The following is a 24193-nucleotide window of genomic DNA, read 5'->3' as shown; positions in this document are numbered from 1 at the left end:
GAAAAACTCAAAGAAATAACTCTAGGTCTAATATAACAGCAAATATGCCCCGCACTTGAAGCTTCCTCATCAAGCTACATGAATGATCCTCATAAGGCTAAATACATATACCTAGATGAATCCAGGAACTTTCCCAAACTCATCCTCATAAGGCTAAATACATCTCAAAAGATACACCAAAAGTGTTATAAATGTTGTTGGAATGGAAAGCTTTGCGAAAGGCCTCAAACTTTAGATGAGGTAATGCTTTAGTGAAGAAATCTGCCACATTCTGCTATGTAGGGCAAAAAACCAAGCTGATGCCCCGTGCATGTAACCCCTCCATAACATAAAGATAATGAATTTCAATGTGTTTATTATGAGTATGAAACACAGGATTCCTTTAATTTCCATGCCACTGCAATGGCACTCTAACTATCAGTGAGTATTGGGTAGAGATGGGTTTGCAATTTTGTGAAATCTGAACAGTTCCAAGAGCTTATACCTAGATGAATCCAGGAAAATTCCCAAACTCATCCTCTAAAAACACAACATAGTGCAGTTTCAATCTCACGATAGTCACTCATAAGATTGAAAACCATAAACTCCATCACGCATAGCAGGGACTAGCTACTATGACATCCCCACTGACATCATCAGCACCCATAGTGGGTCTAGACCATAGTATAAAAGTATGCTCTCGCACATACAAATCCACACACCCACACATACTTGAGCATCCATTTATACACAGTCTTTGTACTGAGTTTCTGTTGGCACTCCGGAGGTGACGGGCAAACTCAGCCATGACGAAGGCTAGCACTAAAGGAGAAGGCTAATCAAAAAGTAGTCAAAATCTCTTCATTCAAGCTACAACTGCTTGTGAAGTCTAAACGATTTCATTTTAGTCTCTCCCAAACGAGCATCTCAATCTAAATCCGTTCCAAGAGCTTACCAATATTCTTGGACTGCAACAGCCCAATACCTCTATCATCCTATATAAACTGGATGCTCAAATGGTAGTGAAGTAACCCCAAATCTGACATCTCAAACATCTGCTGTAACTCAGCCTTGAAATCTGCTTTTTATGCAGCATTAGTACCAGTGAACGGCATGTCATCGACATAGAGAACAATGATGAGAAAATCTGGCCCTCCCTTCCTGACATAGAGGGTGCTCTCATGTGGATCAACGATGTACTGATCTTGCTTCCTGCAATGCTATACTTTCACATGATACAACATCATCAATCTCTTCCTGGAAAACAGACTCAGCCATAGGCTGAACTGAGGCATCACCCACTAGAGTATTTTGCTGCAAATTATCATTTTCCACTGGCATATTAGGTGCAGCATCTAAGGAAATGGGCAGCAGCCCGTCAGAGGGTTCAGGATTTCTGTCAAAACCAACAAAGGTCAGCTCTGCAATTTCAGCAAAGATAACATCCCAACTAGTGATAACTTCTTGGTCACGGGATTATAAAGTCTATACCCCTTGCTTTCACAATTGTAACCAAAGAAATGCACTTCTCTACCTTGTCATCAAGATTGCCATGCAACTTGTCAAGCACATGTGCATATCCTACATAACCAAATGTATGAAAATAGCCCACATTGGGCTTACAACCAAACCATGCTTGATAAGGTGTCATGACCTTAAGAGCCTTCGTGGGACACTGTTCAAAATATGATTCGAGCACATGATGGCTTCCATCCAAAATTTAAGTGGCAATCCTTTTGCTTTTAGCATGCATCTCCCCATCTCCAAAAGTGACCATTTCTTCCTTTCACCCTTCCCATTCTATTGAGGAGTATACCTCACCGTAAACTAACGTTTAACACCCTTCTCAGCAAAAAATTGTTACAATGCCTTGAACAGATATTCCCCCCCTCAATCTAAATAGAGGGTCTGCATTCAGATTGATTTTCAACCAATGCAACAAATTGTTTGACCACATTGCAAACTTCAGACTTCTGCTTAAAAGCATAGGCCCAAGTAAAACATGTGAAGTCATATACCTAGATGAATCCAGGAACATTCCCAAACTCATCCTCTTAGCCTTCTCCTTTAGTGCTAGCCTTCGTCATGGCTGAGTTTGCCCTTCACCTTCGGAGTGTTGACAGAAACTCGGTACGAAGACATTGTATAAATTGATGCTCAAGTATGTGTGGGTGTGTGGATTTGTATGTGTGAGAGCATAATTTTATACTATGGTCTACACCCACTGTTGGGCGCTGATGACGTCAGTGGGGATGTCATAGTAGCTAGTCCCTGCTATGCGTGATGGAGTTTATGGTTTTCAATCTTATGATTGACTATCATGAGATTCAAATTGCACTATGTTGTGTTTTTAGAGGATGAGTTTGGGAATGTTCCTAGATTCATCTAGGTATATGCTTTTGCCATATTAGCGGACATGCAAATTTCACCTTGTGAAGTTTTCTTCCAAGTTGCGGCCTGCTGGTATTGCGATAATTCTTTATATCTTAAATGGTCATTGCCCTGTCAGCTAGATTTAGATTTAGATGCTCATTTGGGAGAGACTAAAATGAAATCGTTAGACTTCACAAGCAGTTGTAGCTTGAATGAAGAGATTTGGACTACTTTTTTATTAGCCTTCTCCTTTAGTGCTAGCCTTCGTCATGGCTGAGTTTGCCCTTCACCTCCGGAGTGCCGACAGAAACTCAGTACGAAGACTTTGTATAAATTGATGCTCAAGTATGTGTGGGTGTGTGGATTTGTACGTGTGAGAGCATACTTTTATACTATGGTCTACACCCACTGTTGGGCGCTGATGACGTCAGTGGGAATGTCATAGTAGCTAGTCCCTGCTATGCGTGATGGAGTTTATAGTTTTCAATCTTATGAGTGACTATTGTGAGATTGAAACTGCACTATGTTGTGTTTTTAGAGGATGAGTTTTGGAATGTTCCTGGATTCATCTAGGTATATGCTTTTGCCGTATTAGCAGACGTGCAAATTTCACCTTGTGAATATTTCGTCCAAGTTGCGGCCTACTGGTATTGCGATAATTCTTTCTATCTTAAATGGTGTGTTGCCCTATCAGCTAGATTTAGATTTAGATGCTCATTTGGGAGAGACTAAAATGAAATCGTTAGACTTCACAAGCAGTTGTAGCTTGAATGAGGAGATTTGGACTACTTTTTTATTAGCCTTCTCCTTTAGTGCTAGCCTTCGTCTTGACTGAGTTTGTCATTTATCTCCAGAGTGCCGACAAAAACTCAGTACGAAGACTTTGTATAAATTGATGCTCAAGTATGTGTGGGTGTGTGGATTTGTATGTGTGAGAGCATAATTTTATACTATGGTCTACACCCACTGTTGGGCGCTGATGACGTCAGTGGGGATGTCATAGTAGCTAGTCCCTACTATGCATGATGGAGTTTATGGTTTTCAATCTTATGAGTGACTATCGTGAGATTGAAATTGCACTATGTTGTGTTTTTAGAGGATGAGTTTGGGAATGTTCCTGGATTCATCTAGGTATATGCTTCTACCGTATTAGCGGACATGCAAATTTCACCTTGTGAAGTTTTCATCCAAGTTGTGGCTTGCTGGTTCTGTGATCATTCTTTCTATCTTAAATGGTGTGTTGCCCTATCAGCTAGATTTCGATTTAGATGCTCATTTGGGAGAGACTAAAATGAAATCGTTAGACTTCACAAGCAGTTGTAGCTTGAATGAAGAGATTTGGACTACTTTTTGATTAGCCTTTTTGATTAGCCTTCTCCTTTAGTGCTAGCCTTTGTCATGGCTGAGTTTGCCCTTCACCTCCGGAGTGCCGATAGAAACTCAGTACGAAGACTTTGTATAAATTGATGCTCAAGTATGTGTGGGTGGTATGTGGATTTGTATGTATGAGAGCATAATTTTATACTATGGTCTACACCCACTATTGGGCGCTGATGACGTCAGTGGGGATGTCATAGTAGCTAGTCCCTGCTATGCGTGATGGAGTTTATGGTTTTCAATCTTATGAGTGACTATTGTGAGATTGAAACTGCACTATGTTGTGTATTTAGAGGATGAGTTGGGGAATGTTCCTGGATTCATCTAGGTATATGCTTCTGCCGTATTAGCGGACATGCGAATTTCACCTTGTGAAGTTTTCGTCCAAGTTGTGGTATGTTGGTATTGCGATAATTCTTTCTATCTTAAATGGTTATGGTTTTCAATCTTATGAGTGACTTTGTGAGATTGAAACTGTAGTATGTTGTGTTTTGAATCCAAGAACATTCCCAAACTCATCCTCTAAAAACACAACATAGTGCAGTTTCAATCTCATGATAGTCACTCACTAGATTGAAAACCATAAACATGTGAAGTCACATATGAATGTAACATAATAAAGATGACCTCTATGGATCCACAAACATCAGTATGGACGAGTTATAATTTTCATGTAGCCCCGACAGCACCATCCTTGGGAAAGAAAAAACACAGCATTTTACCCAAAATACAGCCCTCACATATTTTGTTTGGAGGAGTCTCCAGAGTCCAAACAAGGCAAGGCATCAACTATATTGAGCTTTTGCAATAACATAAGGCTTCCATAATTTACATGCCAAACTTGGCATACCATAACTTTGCATCTTGCATGGCAGAGGTAGAAGCCACAATAGCTGAATATGCTCTTTTCTCATAGGAATCAAGCTGAAATAACCCGTGACATAATGTACCGGTGAAAACCAAGGCATAATCTCTCTTCTTGTCACGGACCATACATCTGTCATCCTCAAAGGTGACCTAATAAACTCTTCGAGAGAAAGAGGAGACAAAGAAGTAAATTCTTTTTAATCCTAGGGATGCTGGATAACTTATCAAAGAAAGATTTATGTGAGCTAATATGACAGGAAGCACCGCTATCAAAGTACCATGTCTTAGCCGTCTCATTGATGCTGAAAAATACATGACTCCCAAGAAACATCATAGTTGCAAGTAAACAAAGCCCAATCATGCTCAACAAAATGGGCAAAACTATCATTGGAACCTGCATTATGAGCTGAGTCTGAAACTGACATACCAAACTCTCTATTTTTCCCCTTTGCAAGTCTCTTGGGACATTCACTGATGTGATGAATTGGCTTTTTGCAATAATGGCACTTGCCTTTCTTGAAAGGCTTTTAACTTCCCACCTGCACGTGCATGTCCAGAACCACTGGTAGAGGCGTGACTAGGCTGAACTTTATTTTTGCCCTTATCCTTGCTGAAAAAGCATGCTTCCCATTATGAGAACGTGAAGCCATATTTTTCCATATCTGCTCCTCCTACAAAATGAGGCGATTCTGATTCCCTCGCATCGAAAGATTGAGAGACAAATGAAAAGAAACATAAGATTCCGGCAAGGAGTTCAAAATAATGGGTCTAGAATGACCTCATCAATGTATAAGAGTTGCTCTCGCAAATCTTGAATCTTGGTGACATGTTCCCGCTTAGAGTCACCCTCATCCATGTGCACGCTATCAAGCTGTCCGCGCAAATATGAGACTCTCGACTCATTGCAAGCTTGATACATATGTTCCAAAATATCACAAGCATCTTTAGCAGTCCCGTAGGACCTGATATGAGGAACAATGAACGCATTACGTGCATCCCACGTTCTTTGCTCATGAGTAATACCTACAGGTGCTTGCCCAATCAAGGCAGCCTGTTGTCCATGTTGCCCATGACCTGCACCACTACCATCAGCCCCCTTGCTATGGAGAACCTGGCGCTATAGGATGGGACGAGCCTCATCACCTATAGCATAATTATTATATGCAAACCTGCTTACTCCTAGCTTTACATCAAATCACGGGCACAGGCACACGAAATCACCTCCCAGCCGATCTCGGTGGTAGTAGTAAGCTCTCTCTTCTTCACACTCGTTACGTTGAAGCTCTTGCTTACTTAATTTCCACCAAGCCCCAAAATTCCCTAGATGGATCTAGTATGCCACGTCTTCGTTTTAGGGTCCCTCCTTAATGCATCATTTACCCCTCTTGGGATATCATTAAAACCATTTGCCCCTTGGCACATTTCATGCATTTAGGTCCCTTAGCCTTAGATCCACCTAGTTTAGTGCCATGTCACCCTCACCAAGGACCTTGACCTTGATTCCTTTTTGATCATTTACATGAAGCCCAAACAAATATAAAATAAACATTGATCCTTTAAAGGAAAATGTCAACTGACCCTTCCGAGGTCATGTTACCTCGACTTGAGCGTAACATTCCTTCCCTCTTCAGGCATCAGCGTCCTCGATGATAAAGTCTGAGAATACTTCCCGTAACTGGTATACAGATTCCCAAGTAGCTTCTGATAGAGGTAAACCATGCCATGCAACCAACACTGTGGGTATCTTCCGATTGCGTACTTGCATTGTTCCTCGGTCCAAGATTCCTGTTGGTTTGCGTCTTGCATTATCCTCTATCTCCTAAAACAAAACAACACCCTCGATTAGTGAGTCACCTGTATGCAAAAATTTCTTTAAACAAGAAACATGAAACACTGGGTGCACCTTACAACCCTGTGGCAATTCTAATTTATAGGCTACCTTGCCTATTCTTTTTAGAATTAACCATGGCCCACAATATCAAGGTGATAATTTAGCACACTCTCCTGCAGTCAAAGACTTAGAGTGTCAAGGAACTCTGAGAAAAACTTTTTCTCCTTCCTTAAATTCTCTAGCGGATCGGTTTTCATCCGCATACGCCTTAGCTCTATCCATAGCTTGGCGGATGTTAGCTCTCGCAAGTGCTAGCATCTCCCGCATCTGAACCACAAAGTTTGCGGCACTAGGCACTTTCTGAGGCATTCCAACTATAGTTGGATTCGCTCGTCTATAACCATAGTTCAGCTCAAAAGGGCTCAACCCAGTAGAGGAATGTTTTCTATCATTGTAGGCAAACTCTTAAATGGCAACCACTTGTCCCATGTATGTTGCCTCAATGACACATATGCTCTAAGCATATCCTCTAAAATTTGGTTCATTCTTTCCGTTTGACCATCCGTTTCTGGATGATCCCCACTACTCATTCCCAACTCAGTCCTTAGTGTCTCAAACACCGCAGTCCAAAAATGACCGGTAAATTTGACATCTCTGACTGACACTATGGATTTGGGTAATCCATGCAAACGAAATATATGTCTAATAAACAAATCCGCTACTTGCGGGGCACTAATAGACTCTCTAGTTGGAATGAAGTCAGCCATCTTGATAAGACGATCAACCACCACAAGGATAGAATCATATCCACCTTGTGTCGTAGGCAGACCCACCTTGTGTCGTAGGCAGACGTTCAATAAAGTCCATGGAAATGCTCTCCCACCTATCCAGTGGTATCTCCAAGGACTGTAAAAGTCCGGGTGGCTTCACTCGTTCTGCCTTCCTTACTTGACACGAAAACAACGTGTCACATATTCATGAATATGCTTGTTCATCTTTGGCCAAAAGAAATCTCGTTTCACGAGATCATATGTCTTCTCGACTCCTGGATGTCCCGCACATGGGCTATCATGGCACTGTTGAATGACACTCTGCCTGAGATCATTCTGATTAGGTATAGTACCTTGCCATTTCTTTTCAGCATGCCATCCCTTATGGCATATCTTGCATAAGTTTGGCCTTTTCTGGATGCCAGGTCATTCTTTTCCCCGGGTTTGAGTACATGAGCCTTGGGCCAAACGCTCTGGACAAACTCGTCCACCTTTTGAGTTTCTCTAATCTCGGTCATTAGAGTACTCTCTAATACCGTGAAACTCATATTATGCATAATGCGTGACAGCGCATCATCAACTTTATTATCCTTCTCTCTTCGGTACCGAATCGTCAAGTTAAACTCCTACATGAGTTCTACCCACCTAGCTTGGCAGCCTCTCAAGTCAAGTTGTTTACAAAAATGTTTCAGAGTATCATGATCAACATCAACATAAAACTCTGACCCACACAAATAATGTCTCCATGTTTTCAGAGCATGGACAATAGCATACAACTCTAATTCATGAGTTCGCTACTTCCGTTGAGAGGGAGAAAGCTTCTTGCTTTCAAAGGCTACTGGCCTTCCCTCTTGGAGGAGAACTGCTCCTACCACAATGCCACTTGCATCGGTTTCAAGAAAAAACCGTTTTTGGAGATCAACTATTTTTACCACCGGTCCTGAGACCACAGCTTGTTTTATGGTGTTAAAACTTTCCTGTTGATTCTGTCCCCATATAAAAGGTACTTTATCTGAGGTCAGATCAGTCAATGGCAATACTATTTTGGAATATCCTTTGATATGCCTTCGATAAAATTGGACAAATCCCAAGAATGATCGCAAAGCGGTCAAACTCTGAGGGATTGGCCAAGTCAGTATCGCAGCCACTTTCTTTGGATCCATTTCTACCCCCTCAGGAATAATTATGAATCCTAAATCTTCAAGTCTTACCATACACAGTATAGTTTTCTTTTTATTTACATAAAGATTGGCTTTCCTCAAAGTACTGAACACTATTCTTAAGAGTTCATGATGCTCAGTAATACTTTTACTGAATACCAGAATATCGTCAATAAAGTGTACTATAAACTTTCAAATATACGGATGTAGTAAATCATTCATAAGCATGACGAATGTAGCTGGAGCATTAGTAAGTCCAAGGGGCATTACCAAAAACTCATAATGTCCAAACCTACTTCTAAAAGCAGTTTTATGCACATCCTTGGCTCTAATACGGATCTGATGGTAGCCACATTTAAGATTTATCTTACTGAAAATTACGGCCCCATGTAATGCATCTAGCAAATCATCGATCCGAGCCATCGGATACCTGTGCTTAATAGTGATATTATTCAATGCTCTGTAATCTATACAGAGGCGAAAACTATCATCTTTCTTCTTCTTTAATATCACTAGCGAAGCAAAAGGTGAGAAACTTAGTTGAATCTGCTCCAACTTGAGGTATTCTTCTGATTGTCTTCGCACCTCCGCCTCTTCAGTAAAACTCAACCTATAGAGAGGTCTATTTATAGGTTCTGCCCCCGGGATTAGTTCAATCTTATGCTGAACATTCTGCTCTGGAGGTAACCCATAAGGTAGCTCATCCCTAAAACAATAAGAGAACTCCTATGCTATTTGATCAGCCAGCTTGGCCATCTCTCCATTTTGAGCAACATCAGTGCTAGCCGAAGAATCATCAATTGGCTCTACCGATGCTGTACAAAGAAACAAAAACTCTTCTTAAGCTTTTCGAATTTCCATTACGGAAACCAACGGTCCTTAAGGTATATCTTTTTTACCTTGTAAGACATGCAGCACATCATTCATCTTGAATCGATAAATGTGCTTTTCCCAATCTATGGCTGGATTCTTTCTAGAATGCCAAGCCTTACCCAGGGCTATGTCTGCATGAGCAAGCTTTGTCATTTCAAAATCAAGCTTCTCAGCATAGTCCTGAATTCAAAGCTCCAACTGGGTAACCCTTTGGTTCCATACTTCAGTTGAACTTCCATCTGCCATTCTGACTGTATATGCATAGTCAGACGGACTAGTCTTTAGTTTCAGCCTCTTTACAAGCTTGGAGTTACTTACACTGTGTGTTGATGCTGAGGCAAACAACACAATGACATCATGATTAGCTACTTGCCCTTTCATCTTAATTAACTCCGTATCATTAAAGACTGTATACCCCGTTGCTGCGGGCTTTGATAGGATATTATCAGGTGCACTAGTTACTAACTTAGCAACAGACACACATAACAAAACACGTACTAACCTTCAAGAAGATCCCGCTGGCTGAATCTGCATCTGTTCTGCTCTTGGACTTCCCTCCATTTCCACGTCGCATTCTGAGACCACCATCTCCGCCATCCGACGATCCTTGTTTCGTGGACAATCTTTCCACTGATGTGGCTAAAGGCATCCCAAACACAAGCCTTCTCTCCTCGCTTTTTCCCTTTGCTCTGGGTTCAAAGAAGACTTCGACCAAGCCCGGGCTGCCATTGGTGTTACTTTTCTTTTCATTCCAATGGTGGTACTTGATTTTGGAGTCTCAATTGGTTTCGCCCGCTTCGCTTGACCACTAGGTTGTGAGGTACTCCCTTTGCTAATCCACTTCTTCTTAAACCCAGTTTTCTTCGGGTACCCATATTGAGTCCCAACCTACACAAACCCACTTCGTATGTTCCCTTTTGCATCCTCATAGTTCAGGGCTATGGCAATTGCTTCATCCAGCATGTTCGCATACTTAGCCCGAACTTCCATCTTGATTCGATCATTCAATCCAAAGATAAAATCTTTTACTTGGATTGACCGAGGTAGAGGTTCATCAACCTTCATTACACTTTCTCTGAACTTATCAGTGTATTCTGCCACTGATAAATTTCTCTGACGAAGGTTTCGATACTGATCCCAAGCTCGGGATGCTTCGTCAGGAGGTAAGTAGTGTTTTCTAAATTCTTTTTTAAACCCCTCCCAAGTAGTGGATGTCACTCCATCGTTCTGCTATTGTCACCACAATGTAAATATCCTAAGTCAAAGTACAGTTGACCATTTATTTGATCATAATTAAAAAGTTTTATATGTGTTAATTATGGTCAAAGAGTTATTTTAATGGTCAAAGGATTGACTACGGTCAAAGATACTTGACTCTAGTCAAGTAAACCTAACTGCGGTCAGAGAGTGTTGACTTCGGTCAACAAGACTTGGCATGCGCCAAGAGGGTTAACCCCGGTTAACCAAGATGTGCCAACTTCAGTTGGAGAGACTTGGCTATAATTAAAGCGCCTTGACCCTTGGTCAAAGCTCTTTAATTATAATCAAGAGTGTTGACTCCGGTCAACCAGAGAATATATATATTTATTTGAATATATATTTGTTTAGATGTGCACATGTGTTCAGTGGGGACGCCCACCGTGACTAGGATTACTCCACAGTGTGTTATTTGCATGCAAAGCGCTAACAATTAATGGGTACCATGGTGGTGCGCTTTAATTAATTGTTGCAGGTACTAGGAAGGATTATTTTTCCTAAGCGTAATGGGAGCCTGACAAGCATCTAGGAGGCGGTTCGTGTGACCGAGAGCTTTGAAGACTCCAGAATGGCCCTTAGTGGCATGTAATAGGATTTATTCTAGATTTTAGACAAGTGGCATGTTGCCAATTTGAATGGAGCTTGAAGCTCTTGTAAAAAAGTGGATTTCTCACGTTTTGGGAATGTAGAGAGAGAGAGAGAGGTTCCAAAACAGCTCTACGCTGAACTTCTGTAACAGATTTTCTCTCATGAATAAAGACCTTCGGGGGGGTCCAGCCCGACGATTCGTCCTGAGCCCTAGTGCATCTTCAGAGAGAGGGAGTGAGGGAGAGCTTATGAAAGCATAATTTCTGTCGATTTATGAGTGGTATTGGCTGTCTTTCACGAACGAGTCGGTTGTATTGGTATCAGAGCGTAAGGTCTCATTTCCTTCCTAGGAAGTGACGATCCAAGCAAGGTTGAAGAGTGCAGGTCTGTGACGCAGAAAAGTGACGGCATAGCGCAAGAAGAGCTGCCAACAAAGTTATCGGTCTAGACGTCGATGCAAGTAGCGAGCAGACGACGATGTGGCTATTGATAGCGCAAATGAGCTCCACTGCCATAGGTCCGATGATGGCAGACGAAGGAGAATACGCCGGCGATAACTGATACGATAGACATCGTATGCAGACGAGGAGCAGACGATTGCGTATGCTCAGGGCGGAGGGCTAGGAGGAAATAGAGGGAATATTGATGCTGTCATGCGGGCACACCTGGTCCTCACGCACGACGTATTGTAACACGGCGTTTGCGTGACGAACAGCGATGCCACCTAGGAGGACACGTGCTGACGCTGACGTGGCAGATGAGTAGTGGGCCTGATGACGTGGCAGTCCATGCTAGCAGACAGCTCAGCAGACACGTGGCACACAGGTGACGTGGCGTCCGCATGTGCAGGTGCTGACGTGGCAGTACATGTGGCAGCCAGCTCAGCAGATGACGTGGCATGCACGTGTGAGATGACCTGGCATTCTGACAGGTGACATGGATGCTGACATCGCTGACCAGGGGTTAATCTAACTCAACCTTGGTTAGTGGACTGGTTAGAGGTCCAGTTAGTTGACCCAACCAGTCTAGTCTGGTCACTGTAACCAGACTGTGACCAGTCCAGTTGGTCCAGTTGCAAACTAACCAGACCAGAACCAGTCAGTCTGGTTAGAGTAACTAGCCAGTTACTCCATCTGGTTACTGTTCTTTTCCCCCAAAAAAAAAAAAAAAAGTTGCAGAGACTGTTTCTGCTAGCAATTTTCACCTGTTTGTCAGACTTTACTGTCAGAAAACAGCAGAAAAACAGAGAAATCAGAGATTTGCAGAAAAAGAGTATGCATGCCTTTGAGCAGTAAAAAGAGGGAAAAACAGATGCCTTTTGAAGCCATCTGCAGCAGCCAGAAAAGGGCAATATAGTTGTTGACGCTTTGGCAACTGTGTGGGTATATGCCTTGAACTGACAGCCAGTACTGGCATAGATTGTGAATGCAAAACACCTCTTGTTGAGGTACTTTTTCTGTTGGAAAAGCAAAGGTAGTGTGCATTAGTTACCTGCACGGTGTGAGAAATCTGCAGATCTCAGAATATGGATCAATCACCTATCCAGTGGGATTCACAAGATAGGGATGTACATCCAGGACAGAGAAATGTGCCGCAAACTCAACAAGAATTTGAACAGATGGTACGCACTCGTATACAAGAGCTGGAAAATCTCAAAAGGGATCCCAGGGCTCAGCATTTGTTTCAAGCAGAAGCTATGCCTAATCCAGTATATGACGTGTCAATGCCAAAGGCACACTCTCGTGTACAGCCTGAGAGAGAGAGATCTCATAGATCTCATAGGAGACGGTCCCATAGTAAAAAGAGATCGAGGCATTATCACCGATCTCCTAGTCCATCACCGTCTACCTCGAGTTCGACTTCTGTGTCTTCTTCTTCCTTATCAGATAAACCATCCAGGAAAAGAAGGAAACACAAGAAGTCTAGGAAGAGAAAGTCTTCCAAAGCGACCAAGGAATTTAAAGAGGGAGGAAAATCTGTCAAGTTTATGACCTACAATGGACAGTATGGTCATACAGACAAAGCATTGCAGTTTATCAGACAGTTTGATGCTGCATTCGGTACTGAAAAATTTTCAGAATCCTCCAAGTTAAGAATGGTCAGTTTACACTTGACAGCAACGGCTAGTGCATGGTGGAGTGCACAAACCACAGGTGGGTCAGCCCCAAGGAAGTGGAAGGACTTCAAGAAAGCCTTCTACCAGCAGTTTATGCCTAAACAGTTTAGAGACCATGTTCTTCAAGACTGGGACAGCTTGCACATGGATGCAGGAGATACAGTGGATGGGTACAACCAAAAGTTTTGGGATGCTTATTTGCAGGTTGCACCTTTCAAAAAGATCTCCAAAGGCACCCAAATGAGGAAGTACAGAGCAGGTCTCACTCCAAGAATTCAGGCAGTAGTGAATGCTTTGGGGGCAAAGAATATTCAAGATCTTATGCATTCAGCTTTAGTAGCGAGTCTTGTGCCGCTACAAGATCCATCTACAGTGCCATCCTTGCATGCAGGACGTGCTGATAAAAAGAAAACTGATTTTCCAAAATCAGAAAAGAAAGAGTATCCCAAGGCTGAAAAGAAAGGATTTCAGCCTCAGAAGCCGAGGGGTACTCAGTTTTCAAAGACTTATAAGGGCAAATCTCTATTCACCCCTGAACAGATAGCGGAATTCCGTAGAGATGGGAAATGCTTCAGGTGCGGTAAAGAGGGGCATGTGGCTGCCCAGTGCCCAGAAAAGCCTTCAACTTTGAAGGGAAAAGAGGCAGAGAAGCCACGAGGACCGCAAAAGCCAATGGCGGGGGGAATTCCTGATATACTTGGGTCATGCTTTGAACCCAGAAGAACGAGAATTGCTGCTATCATGGGGCAAAGTTAGAGACCAGCAAGCGCTAATTTTATTTGATCCAGGGGCTACTGATAATTTCATATCAGAGGATCTAGCCCTGAGGCTGGGAATAAAGACGGAAGAGTTAGGCAGGGCTTTGGATGCCGATCAAATGTTTTGTGGGAATCCTGTGCCAGTTACTCCCTTGATAGGGAAGCTCCGTCTTCATGTTCAAAGTTATGTGGATCAGGAAGACTTCTTCATTTCTCCACTGAAACATTATGATGTAGTTCTGGGGATGCCTTGGTTTCACCGCAAGGCAGTGAAGTTGACTCTTCCTGAAAGAGTGCTGGAGTTTGTGCATAGAGGAAAAAATCAGCGTTTAATTGCCAGGAATAAAGGGGACACTATCCCCATTGTATCTGATGTTTCATGCGGTAAAGCAATAAAGTCTGCAATTTCTGCGTACATGGTTTTTGTAAAAGAAAAAGAGAATGATAGGCATGCTGAAATGAATGATGCAGACAAAGATAAGTTTCAGTTTCTTGTAAACTTTAAAGATTGCTTTTCTGATGTTTTGCCAGGGGAGTTACCCCCACAGAGACCAGAAGATCATCAGATAGAGTTAATGCCTGGTAGTGAGCCACCAAACAGACCACCTTATAGAGTCAGTGCGACTCAGAGAGAGGAGATTATGGCTCAGGTACAGGACTTGCTGTCCAAAGGGTTGATTCAGCCCAGCTCGTCTCCTTTTTGTTCCCCTGTACTGTTAGTACAGAAGAAAGATGGTTCATTCCGTATGTGCGTTGATTATCGCGCACTGAACAAAATGACCATCAAGAATAGATTCCCTATTCCGCGCATTGATGATGTCCTGGATCAGTTAAATGGAGCTTCAGTTTTCAGCAGGATAGACTTAAAGAGTGGCTACCACCAAGTGAGGATACAGCCTCAGGATGTGCACAAGACAGCATTCCGCACTACATTCGGGTTGTATGAATACTTAGTGATGCCTTTTGGGTTGACAAATGCTCCAGCCACATTCAATAGAATGATGGATCGCATCTTCCGGAAGTACAGGCATTTTACGGGTACTTTCTTTGATGATATCTTAGTTTTTTCTAAGACAGAGGAAGAGCACAGAGAACATCTTGCTATAGTGTTTCAAGAGCTGAGAAATCATCAGCTCTATGCAAACAGCAAGAAAAGTGAGTTCTTCTTGGAAGAAATTCACTATCTGGGGCATATAATATCCAAGAATGGGATACAAATGGATCCAGCGAAGATCCGTGCCATTCAGGAATGGCCAGAGCTGAAAACTGTGCATGAAGTTTGAAGCTTCTTAGGCCTGTGTTCTTACTACAGAAGGTTTATCAGACATTTTGCTGATATCGCAGCTCCATTACATGACCTTACTAAGAAAAATGCAGCCTTCACATGGGGATTATCACAGAAGAAAGCATTCAATACACTCAAGGAGAAGTTGACTACAGAGCCTATTTTGGTAGTTCCGGATCTTTATCAGTCTTTTGATGTGGATTGCGATGCTTGTGGAGAATGTGTTGGGGCTGCATTGCATCAGAATGGTCATGTAGTAGCCTATGAAAGCAAGCGACTTCGGGATGCAGAAAGATATCTAGGAATCTATGAGAAAGAGTTATTGGCTGTAATTCATGCCATTCATACATGGAAACACTATCTTTTGGGTGCAGATTTTACTGTCAAAACAGATCACCAAAGTCTGAGATACTTTTTGACTCAGACTAAGCTTTCCGAGAAGCATATGAAATGGGCAAATATGCTGTCAATGTATCATTTTCAGATTGTCCATACTCCAGGAATTCGGAACAGAGTGGCAGATGCCTTGTCCCGAAGACCCCAGGTCAATAATGTAACTATTGCTTATCATCAGGACCTGGAAGGCATGAAGGAGCAATATGCTCATGATCCTGATTTTGGTGAAATTTTACAGCAAATGCAAGAGGGGCAATCCACCAGTCACTATTCCCTGAAAGATGGGTATTTAATGAAAGATGATTGCCTATGCATCACCCAGGAGATGAGGAAAAAGATTTTGGGGGAATGCCATGCACCTCCCTATGCTGGACATAGAGGAATTACAGCAACAACTCTAGCACTAGAGAGGTATTTCTTTTGGCCAGGAATGCGGAAAGATATACATCAGTTTGTTACTGAATGCCTTACGTGTCAGAAAATGAAGTATGATAGACGGAAGGCACCTGGCCTACTTATGCCTCTTCCCGTGCCTCAGGCACCATGGGAAAGTATTACAATGGACTTTATTTTTGATTTGCCGAGATCAAAGTCAGGGAATGATGGGATTTGGACTATCATAGATAGATTCAGCAAGCAAGCTCATTTCATTCCGGTTCGCAAAACCATAAAGGCAGATCATATGGCTAAGCTGTTCATGGCACAAATTTTTAAACATCATGGTATGCCTAAGTCCATTGTTAGTGATCGAGATCCCAGAATGACCAGTCTATTCTGGAGAGCTTTATTTGATAACATGGGGACGAATCTGAATTTTTCTTCTTCTTTCCATCCCCAGACAGATGGTCAAAGTGAAGTAGCAAATTCTACAATTTTGGATATGCTGAAATGCTACGTGGGTGACCAAAGTTCAGACTGGGAAAAGTACCTACAGTTAGTAGAGTTTGCTTACAATAATACAATACATAGCTCTACAGGGAAAGCCCCTTTTGAAGTCATATATGGGAAGGTGATTTTGCCACCTATATTGAGGACCAAAGATGAAATATTTGCAGCTGATCAGTTTGTGAGAGACCTCCAGACAGCTTACAGCCAAGTCCGGACAGCAATTGAAAGGTCTCAAGAGAAACATAAAAGAGCTGCAGATAAACATAGGAGACAATTAGATCTCAAGGAAGGGGATTGGGTACTTTTGAGGTTTGAAAAAGCTACGCTCCGCAAGTTTAAAGGCAAACAGAAAGTGTATGCAAAGTTATCTCCCAGATACTATGGCCCTTTCAGGGTTACAGAAAGAATAAATGAGGTTGCATACAGATTAGCATTGCCAGAGCATTGGAGGATTCACAATGCATTCCATGTGAGTCTTCTAAAGAAATTTCAGGAACCAGAGCCTACAGAAACAATATCAGAAGATCCACCAGAAGTGGATGAGCTGGAGGAAGTCCTTCAGCCAGAGCAAATTGTGTACCATATTGTACGTAAAGGCCCTCAGGGTAAGGAGTTTTACAGGTATCTTGTAAAATTCAAGAATTATACGGCATTAGATGCCAAGTGGATGGACGAAGACATGTTATCCGATTATCCACAGCTTTTGGATGTTTACAAGGAAGCTTTTCAGTTGAGGTCAACTGAATAGAAGCCGAGGGGATGTCACCACAATGTAAATATCCTAAGTCAAAGTACAGTTGACCATTTATTTGATCATAATTAAAGAGTTTTATGTGTTAATTATGGTCAAAGAGTTATTTTAATGGTCAAAGGATTGACTACGGTCAAAGATACTTGACTCTAGTCAAGTAAACCTGACTGCGGTCAGAGAGTGTTGACTTCGGTCAACAAGACTTGGCATGCGCCAAGAGGGTTAACCCCGGTTAACCAAGATGTGCCAACTTCGGTTGGAGAGACTTGGCTATAATTAAGGCGCCTTGACCCTTGGTCAAAGCTCTTTAATTATAATCAAGAGTGTTGACTCCGGTCAACTAGAGAATATATATATTTATTTGAACATATATTTGTTTAGATGTGCACATGTGTTCAGTGGGGACGCCCACCGTGACTAGGATTAGTCCACAGTGTGTGATTTGCATGCAAAGCGCTAACAATTAATGGGTACCATGGTGGTGCGCTTTAATTAATTGTTGCAGGTACTAGGAAGGATTATTTTTCCTAAGCGTAATGGGAGCCTGACAAGCATCTAGGAGGCGGTTCGTGTGACCGAGAGCTTTGAAGACTCCAGAATGGCCCTTAGTGGCATGTGATAGGATTTATTCTAGATTTTAGACAAGTGGCATGTTGCCAATTTGAATGGAGCTTGAAGCTCTTGTAAAAAAGTGGATTTCTCACGTTTTGGGAATGTAGAGAGAGATAGAGATATTCCAAAACAGCTCTACGCTGAACTTCTGTAACAGATTTTCTCTCATGAATAAAGACCTTCGGGGGAGTCCAGCCCGACGATTTGTCATGGGCCCTAGTGCATCTTCAGAGAGAGGGAGTGAGGGAGAGCTTATGAAAGCATAATTTCTATCGATTTATGAGTGGTATTGGCTGTCTTTCACGAACGAGTCGGTTGGTTGTAGCTATTTTATCCACCACCTATCCGCTGCCTCATTAAACATATGGGTGGCCTTGAGGATTTTCTTCATATCATTCCTGATTTCACAAATGGCGAAGGCCTCGTCCCATTTGTATAACCAGGTCTCAATGATATCGGAACTACCGTCAGACATCCGACCAGAATACTTTTCTAGCCTATAATTGGCAATATTAGGCACCTTAGCCCTCCTAGGCTCGACCGTATGAACATTGGACTCCGGTTCCATTAGAAATTTACCTTTCTCTTCACGAGATGGTCTAGCAGACATACTATGAACCATTTTTCTGAGCTCAGATTGCCCTACATTTGCTTGTAACTGTTGCGCTAAAATCTGTTGCAAGGCATCCTCTAACATTGCAATTCTACTAGATAATGTATGACCTGCTGGGTGCGACACCTGCACGGTTGGCCGGACTCCCGACTCTACGGGATCCATCCTAGAAGCTTCTTCTTCTACTTTCATTTAGGTCAATGGGTGGTGGTGTTTTTTTTTTTAATAAATAAATATAAAACAACACTTGAAACTGTATTTACAATTCGAAGGTCCAACTTCCAAATTTACAGCTGACCAGACATTTATCAAATTGCAGTCAAAACCACTTTTCCCTATGCTAGGAAAACTCCTGCAATCTCAGAAACCTCAAATCCTTAAATCCAAAGCATAATTTCGCTCCCAATCCAGCTCACACACCTCGAAGCTTTAGAAATTTAAACCAAAAAAATAAAACAGAGGGAAAAAAGAAATCGAAAGCCCCCTGGTATCTCCACGCGATCAACACACGCCAGACTGGTCTCATGGGTGGTGGGTGGTGCGATCATCTGCGAACTGCAACCATACAGAGTTATTTCGGCTTCATGGAACCTTTCTTCGACGAGAAGACCTCCGCTCAATTCTTCGACAAGTGGAATTTTACTTCAGTGACAGTGACGCCTCTTGACAAGTATTTTGTGAAAATGTCTAGAGGAAAGTGAGGATGGCTTGGTTAGTCTTCCCCTAGTATGCTCTTTTTCACGGATGAGGAGTTATCTTGGGCTGAAGGAGGCTGGTCCTGACAAGGTTCCTTCAGAAGTTACCACTGCTGTGGCTCCGGTCCTTCACTCATCATCTAGTTTAAGAGTATCATATGATGGTAAAGTGTTATGCTCAAGTCCCGATATCCCTCCTTAGCATGTTTCTAGTTTCCTTCCCAACCGGCCTCCCGTTACATAATTTCTTCACGCCCTGCTCCTTTAGACGAATAGCCAAGGCTTTTTTATGCAAAAGAATATCCAGCTTTTAATTGCCCTTCCGTATGTCGATTCCTTGCTGAACAATAAGTGGGGCTACTGCGTGCTAACCCAAAACCACCAGTGTCATCCGCTCAATATGATGCAGTGATATTACCGATCACTCTCTTCAGGTTCGTCAGCTCGACAGTCAACAAGTCGTGACCAGTGCGTGCACCACCCTGATGTTCAACGTCCACCCAAACTAATGAACTACCTGATGGCCCGAACCAGACAACGCAAACAATCTACCACCTTAGTCTTCTACTCATCCCATAAGACAAGATCCCAGCTCCATATTGTCCGTCGCCAAATCGTTCCCTCAGATCGTCATGCTGATGAGTCCTTGATCCAACCCAATCACGACCGCTCTGATACCAAAGATTATATGCAAACCTGCTTACTCCTAGCTTTACATCAAATCACGGGCACAGGCACACGAAATCACCTCCCAGCCGATCTCGGTGGTAAGTAGTAAGCTCTCTCTTCTTCACACTCGTTACGTTGAAGCTTTTGCTTACTTAATTTCCACCAAGCCCCAAAATTCCCTAGATGGATCTAGTATGCCACGTCTTCATTTTAGGGTCCCTCCTTAATGCATCATTTACCCCTCTCTTGGGATATCATTAAAACCATTTGCCCCTTGGCACATTTCATCCATTTCAGTCCCTTAGCCTTGGATCCACCTAGTCTAGTGCCATGTCACCCTCACCAAGGCCCTTGACCTTGATTCCTTTTTTATAATTTACATGAAGCCCAAACAAATATAAAACAAACATTGATCCTTTAAAGGAAAATGTCAACTGACCCTTCCGAGGTCATGTTGCCTCGACTTGAGCGTAACAATAATCCTAGAAGCCCTTGGCAACCAACAAATTGTGAATCAAAAACTTCCAAAGAGCATAGTTGGTGCCATACAACCGATCGTCTTGGACAAGCAACTAAAACACATCATTCGGATTTTGATGTGCCATTGGAGCACACAACAAAAGGCAAAGAAATTCAACAAAGTTCACTTGCATGTAAACAACACCCTGCTTAAGTAACAGAGATCACTGCCAAAGCCTATACTATGCTTGAGGATGCCCCTTACATATACCAAAAAGATCCCATGCTGGAATATGTGCTACAATCTCAAAATTTTCCCTCAAAAACCAACCAAAGCTTGGCTCAACAAGGCATAAACCCAACTGAATCTTGATTGTACTTGCAACAAAGGCAAACCCTAGCCGCACGAGGGCCAACAAATGCAAGCAATGGAACGAGAAAAGAACGCCCAATGCAAGCAGTAACAAAACTGAAAGTTTACCAAACCGAAACCCAAGCAAATTGGCTGCGAAATGCCTCCCCAAAGAGCTCCGAGTTGAACTAAAAATGATCTCCCACGACCTATATCCTTGGAGTAAGCTTGCCTTAGCAAGCATATCTGTTTTGAAAATAACAGCAAGTCCCCAACTGAAAAGACTGAAAATGCACCTGGAGGTGCAAAATATGAGCTGTCCTTGCACAATACTATCTGAGACAGGTTCATTTGGTGCTCTGAATGCAGCCCAATCTGAGGCACAAGCTTCCTTCGTGATCCCATCTTCCTTGTGGCTCTTGAGGACAGCCAATGGTGAAGACTCTTGAGCTCCTTGATCCCTGCGGACAGCCACTTCCCTTGCTGCACCAAAATCCCCCTAGATTGGACCTTGAGGCAAGCTGGACTGCTCCACAATTTGCTCTTCAAATTGATGGTAGAATGAGCCCTGAAAGCTCCATCTGATAGCTCCAAGGGGACCCAAAAACAGCCAACCAGTTCGCCCAAAAAACTGATTCAGCCAGTCTGTGTATCTGACCTGAACAGTCAGCTGTTTGCTGACCTGCCTGGCCACGTGGCAGCCTGCCATTAGCCCAGGCCTTCCTGCATAGATTCCACCTATTTCCAGGCCTTCTACTTGGTCCATTTTGCACTCCAGCCAGTCGCCTATCTGTCCTGTTCCTGGTAGCAAGCACCTGGTACAGCTCCGTACAGCCACCTGTCACAGTCCGTACAACCACCTGTCCCTGTTCCAGACGCCTTTGTTACAGTCCTTTCAGACAAGTACAACTGCTGTGCACGCTCCAAGGCATGCCACATGGCATCACGGAATTTCCTAGCAAAGATCCCTTCACTGTTGCTGCTCCGAATCTTACCACCAGCAGGCTCTAAATACAGCCAGGTACATGTTTGAGTGCTGCCCACATGGCAGTCTATGTGCTGCCCATGTGGCAGCCCTGTTTTGTGTTTATGCTTTTTATGCTTGCTGCCCACATGGCAGCCCATGTGTTGTCCATGTGGCAGCCTAGCTTTTCAGTATTCCAAAAAGAGCACCCAATGTCCATACAAGAACTCCAAAGGGCAAACTTAGTCTTGTCCTAATTTCATCCAAGCTAGAAGACAAGACCTTGCATTTTATTCTCTCCCCAAACTAACACCTCTAAGAAAAAAAACTTCAAAAAGGTAGCTAATAGGGCAACACACCACAACATAAAAGAACTATCGTGCGAAGCAAGTTGGACAAAAGCTACAATCAGGTGAAATTTGCATGTCCGTAAATACAGTGAAAACATAGGAACTTGCCCAAACTCATCTAATGAAAACAAAATGAACAGTGCCAATAACCTAATAACAAAATTTACTTCAACGACACTTTCGTTCAAATGCCATAGGGATGTTGTATTGCATAGTTGTAGCGGGCTCTAAACAAAAAATTTGCACAGCATTATCTCTTAATGCAAGTTCTCTATTGCTGCTGAACAATGGTAACTGGTTCTTTGGGTGGCGGAGAGTCAACTTAGGGCGTAGGGCCTTTTTTTAAAATAAAAACTGGTGCTGGATTCGCATCAGCGCATTGTTACGGTTACCCATAAAACTGTTTATCGGCAAGCCTATAATAACATGGGCAAACAAACAGACAGCTTCATACAATAAGCCATCAAATTAAACAGAAGTAATAGAACGGGAACAAGCACTTGCTTTGTTGAACATCGTTGAAGAGTTTCACGACATCACTTGAGTTAGCTACCGATCCTTTTTCCTGAAGAAGCTGACGTTTAGTCAGTTGCCATTCAAACTAAGCAGGACAACCTTACGAGAGTGATCGGTTACCAATCTCACCCCCGATTCAAGCAATTGAATGGTCTCAACACCATTTCCTTGCGTTCTGCAGACAAGGAAAAGAGAGATTTAGTTCTTTACTCATTTTTAAAGCATGCCATTTTCGATAAAAAGTAATTAAGCGTGGTCGCAAGGCCCAACGAAGCGCCTACTTGAGATGAAATTTTGAAAAAGGTTCTCCATCACCAGTTTCCCGTTCACCCCTAGTGTGAAAAAAAAATGATTGAGAGAGCATGAGCTTCGACAAAGAAAATGCAAGCTGAGAATTAAAACATTAAAATCGAGATGAAAACAACAAGCATGATAAAAACAAGTAGTCAGCTTTAATAATGTAGACTTGCTAATCCAACAGCGTCAAGCAACAGCGTTACGAATTTCCCTATTGCACTGATAATCAGCCCAGCGCAGGCAGAAGAGCAGAAGGAGAAACAATTGGATTGGACGAGAGAAAACGAGCAACTAAGGACATAAAAACTTCGCAAAAGCAAAATTGAAAGGGGCGCGGAAAAGCAGGGTGAAGGAAGATACCCGGGGGAGACTCCCAAGCAAGCTGAAAGATCACGGTGATGAGCACCACGAGCTCGAGAGATTCTAGAGGCGAAGCAACTGGAGGTCGCAGGGAATGCACAAGACTTGGAAGCCATGAAACCACAGAACGCCATTGCAGAGCAAATGGATTATCATCAGTTCACATGAGGAGGGACACGGTCTCACGTGACTTAGTGAGTAGGATGGACAAACGTGTCACGTGATACGATAGGGAATGTGTATCAGCAGCGCGCAGCCGCTTGGCAGCATGCCCCGCCAACTCATCAAGCCACATGAAGCCTCACGGCATTGTCACAAGGCGCAAGCTTGATTGTGACAGATTGCCTTTCCAGTAGGTGATGATGGCAAATTCTATCGGTCTGCTAGACAAGCGGCGACCCTCGCATACTGTCATGTGAGAGGGTGTTGTGACTTTCCACTCGGGCCATGTGCGCACATCTAGGTTGCTGCACCCACTCAGTTCATGGAGGTGGAACGGAGGTGACGGCCTCCACATATGGGTAACGAGCAAGCATTTTTCGATAATGGTGGATCCATTCGAACATCGGTGCTTAACAGTGTGTCACCTCCTGGCCAAGGCAAGAGTGCCACCCCATGCCTGGAGCGTGTGGCCTGGGTGGCCGGTGCTCCACCGCAAGGCCACCCCATAACTTGAGCAACAGGGATCGGTCTTTCCAGGTATTACCATCAGCTCACACGTCTCCATCTCATGACTTGAAGGGCCACAAGATTGTCATCATTCTAGAAATGGTGAGATGCCATAGTCTATGGTCCCGTCGCGCAACTTGTCATAGGAGAAAAGGAGGTATTGTTTTGTTGCTTCTTGGTGTTCTACAAGAGTCTTCTTTTAAGTGTGATTTTCATTAACAAAGCACTCTTGGTCTAAGGTGGTAATAGCTTACATAAAGTGGATCTACCATGTGAAAACTTATTTGATTTGCATCAATCCGAGCATGAGCATAAGGTCTTATAAGAAACATGAGTTGTTGATGACTTCCCAAGACCTCACACTAAAG

At 43.0% G+C, this 24193-nt stretch overlaps 1 protein-coding gene across 2 annotated transcripts in view; it reads right to left on the bottom strand.

The window, feature by feature from the left end:
- Nucleotides 1-23317, bottom strand: part of LOC147897397 (uncharacterized) — an 85595-nt gene extending 62278 nt beyond the window's left edge. For both annotated transcript variants that reach the window (XM_087380513.1, XM_087380512.1), the window contains exons 1-4: nt 23157-23317; nt 22781-22831; nt 22629-22674; nt 22488-22548 (exon numbers count right to left, since the gene is read on the bottom strand). In XM_087380513.1, coding sequence (XP_087236639.1) covers nt 22488-22548; nt 22629-22674; nt 22781-22831; nt 23157-23290 — 292 coding nt within the window. In that variant the 5' untranslated portion in view covers nt 23291-23317. The remainder of the gene's footprint in view (nt 1-22487; nt 22549-22628; nt 22675-22780; nt 22832-23156) is intronic.
- Nucleotides 23318-24193: the final 876 nt, after the last annotated feature.

This window comes from Dipteris shenzhenensis, chromosome 10 (assembly GCF_047967505.1).
Source record: "Dipteris shenzhenensis isolate YYH24624 ecotype China chromosome 10, Dip_SZ_1.0, whole genome shotgun sequence".
NCBI classification, from domain to species: Eukaryota; Viridiplantae; Streptophyta; class Polypodiopsida; order Gleicheniales; family Dipteridaceae; genus Dipteris; species Dipteris shenzhenensis.
Note: the sequence above shows the minus strand (reverse complement) of the source record. Positions and strands in the feature narration are given on the sequence as shown.